Raw genomic sequence first — 2,914 nt, 5'->3', positions numbered from 1 at the left:
GGTCATAATTGGTTGGGGGAAGGGATGCAGCAAATTTCGTCATGGGACTGCTATTTCTGCCCTGGAAAAGATCCTAGAAAGAGTCTGGGATACTGGTTCCAGTTACTGGAGCAGTAGTCTTAACACCCTGCAGGGGCCCAGCTGTGGGCCATAGTCAGCCACCCTCTACCCGCTCAATGTTCACCCTCAATGTGAGCAAGCCAGGCCAGCTTGGGTACACTCAAATCGCTAAACTTTCCTACCTTAAGCTCAAAGACTTAAAATGGGGAGAATATCAGTATTACTTGGTTCTTGCCAGTCTATTTCTTGGTGTCCTGAGATGTTGAGGAACCCTGGTGACGTGGTGTTGCAGTGAGGAAACTGAAGGCTTTGGAGTCGGACACCCTGGGCTTGAATCTTAGCCCTTCCACTTATTAGCTGAGTGTGATCTTGGCAAGCTACTTAAACTCTCCAAGTCTCAGTGTCCTCATCTTTAAAATGGAGATAATGACACTAGATCTTTCCTAAGGCTGGTGTGAGGACTAAATGAGTTAAAATAGATAAAGAGCTCAGAACAGTTCTCGGCACACAGTACAAGCTCAATGTATGGGGGGTCCTTTTACCATCAGAAGAAAGTGCAGCCTGCCTGATAAAAAAGGAATTGCCCCTCATTAGGTGGAGGTCTTTTTCATGCTTTAATAAAAAAGGCAAAAAACATCATCGTGGCAGGGTACTAGGAAGGAAAACCTCCCACAATCCCTGACCACAGTTTATCCCCTTCCTCTGCCCCACAGTCAGGTGGGAAGGACCCCGGGGTGTGCGTGCATGTGCGTGTGTGCGTGTGCGTATGTGTGTGCATGTGTGCGCGCATGTGTGTGTGTGTGTGCACGTGTGTGCATGCGCACAGGGGATGTGGCCGAGCTACCTCAGCTTCATACTGCTCTCTGGCCTTAGCCATCACTTGCTGGTGCTCCTCCTTCATCTTGTCCAACCTCCTCTCATGCTCTCCTTCCACTTCCTGGCGCTTCTCTCGCAGGAGACTGCTGAGCTGCAGGGGAGACGGCAGGCATGTGGCATGCAGAACTGAGGTGGACCAGCACTCAGGGCCTGCTGCACCTGAAGGTCTTACACACATTTCCCCAATCTCCCCCCACACACACAAAACATGGACATCACACAGCCATGACACCACGGTCAGCACACAGCCATACCCCAACACACCCTCTCCACATGCATACAGGGGCATCAGATTGGAGGAGTACCTGGTTTCAAGGGAACTAATGCATAAAAATGGAACCAGAAGTGCTAACCCCAGCTGAGCCATCCAAAGCAAACTGGAGGCCACTGAGGCTAGGACGGCTCAGCTGACTGTAAGAGAGTCCACGACAGGTGCACATAACTGTGGAAGATGCAGAGCAGCACTCACCTCTTGCTCATACTCAGCCATGTGATAAGCCTTCTGGTGAACTCTGTGCTCCACCTGCCCAAGGCACTTCTGCAGCTGGGCCTCCTCTTTCTGTTGAGCTTCCTCTATCTTCTTCTGGAGGCTGGAGACCACCTGAGGAGGCCCCCGCACACACAGGGAAGTGTGTCCCTCAGGGATACTGTACAGCTGCTGTGTGGGGATGTGTTCTGAGGACCTGGCATCCATCCCCAGGGGCTGGAGGGAGAGGCTCACTGCCTAGTAGCCAGGGATGGGGCTGAATTCTGTTAATCAGCCATGAAGGGGGCCCAGAATACTGCGTCTCACCTCCTGGTGCTTGGCCTCCAAAGAGGAGCAGAGCCGCTCTAGCTCAGCACCGTGCTCCTTCTCCAGCCTTGCCACCGCCTGGGAAGGAGCAAAGGGACTGTGAGGGAAGCTGGCCAGGCACTGACCATGGTGGGAGGCAGAGCCAGGAAGACTACCAACCCCCAACCCTTTGAGATCAGGGTCAAGGGAAGCACGGGGAAGCACAGCACATCTTTGTTCCTCTGAAATAACTCAGCCCCTGAAGTCTACAACTGGCAAATGAACAGGAACACGAAGGCCAGAAGAGAGGGGCATTTCAGTAAGTTTCGGCTCTCTGCTCCCACCCCCTGCCTTTAGACTAGGCCACAGGTCCACAGACGGTGCTCATGCTGGTAAATAAGATCCAAGCCAGGGGGGCCAGGTTGGATGGTGTCATTAAGTCAGGCCATGTAGAACCTTATTTTTATTTTGGTGAGGTGCAAAGCTGCAGCTTTTAGACATGGAAAACACTACAGCAAGACAAGGGAACTCCAATGCACTGCAAGTGCTCAGAGAGACTGTGCTAAAACCTTCAGAAACCAGCCATCTGACTGGAGTACAGGGAGTATGGACAAAGAGAAAATCCCTGCTATGTTGCTAGCCTCTCATCCTAAGAAAGGAGGGAAAAGTGGGGAGTGAGGCCCTTGCAGCTGTCCCTCAGAGACAGTGAGGGACAGAGCGCCCTTGTCTCAAAACCTCTGGTCTGGCTAAATCTCTTTCAGTCACCAATTTTCTCAAATCCACAGGACACTCCCCTTCAAGCCTCTGATGGTTCTCTGCTTGAGAACCTCCAGCCACCACTGCCAACCAGCCTGACCCTGGAGGGGCCTCGGGATGCCTGCTGCATCCTCTGCCCTGCCATGGACAGCAGAGCAAGCTCCTGCCCTGAGCTAATTTGGTCCATATGGAGTAATGGGCCCAGGCAGTCACCTCACCATCTCCCACGCCAGTCTATGTGTGAGACCTACTCTCCACCTGGCTCCCCAGCCTGCACGCCCACCCGAGGCTTGCCCTTCCTCTCCCTGTGTTCTCGGTCCCCTCCCAGGCAGCCCAGACACATATCAGAGGGTGAGGTCCCCACTTGACTGACTCACTTCTTTCTTCTCCCCTTCCAGCTGCTCCCTCAGCTGCTGCAGAGCCTTCTCCTTAGCAGCGTTCAGGGCAGCC

The 2,914-nt window shown here is 53.3% G+C and overlaps 1 protein-coding gene across 1 annotated transcript in view; it reads right to left on the bottom strand.

Annotated features, from left to right (window-relative positions):
* CEP164 (centrosomal protein 164kDa) overlaps nt 1-2,914 on the bottom strand; it is a 105,855-nt gene that overhangs the window by 28,276 nt on the left and 74,665 nt on the right. The window contains exons 17-19 of the mRNA XM_011965001.1: nt 1,730-1,807; nt 1,406-1,537; nt 905-1,027 (exon numbers count right to left, since the gene is read on the bottom strand). Of these exons, the coding sequence (XP_011820391.1) occupies nt 905-1,027; nt 1,406-1,537; nt 1,730-1,807 (333 nt within the window). The remainder of the gene's footprint in view (nt 1-904; nt 1,028-1,405; nt 1,538-1,729; nt 1,808-2,914) is intronic.

This window comes from Mandrillus leucophaeus, unplaced genomic scaffold, assembly GCF_000951045.1.
Source record: "Mandrillus leucophaeus isolate KB7577 unplaced genomic scaffold, Mleu.le_1.0 Scaffold71, whole genome shotgun sequence".
In the NCBI taxonomy this organism is placed as follows: domain Eukaryota; kingdom Metazoa; phylum Chordata; class Mammalia; order Primates; family Cercopithecidae; genus Mandrillus; species Mandrillus leucophaeus.
This window is presented reverse-complemented; position numbering and strand designations above follow the sequence as displayed.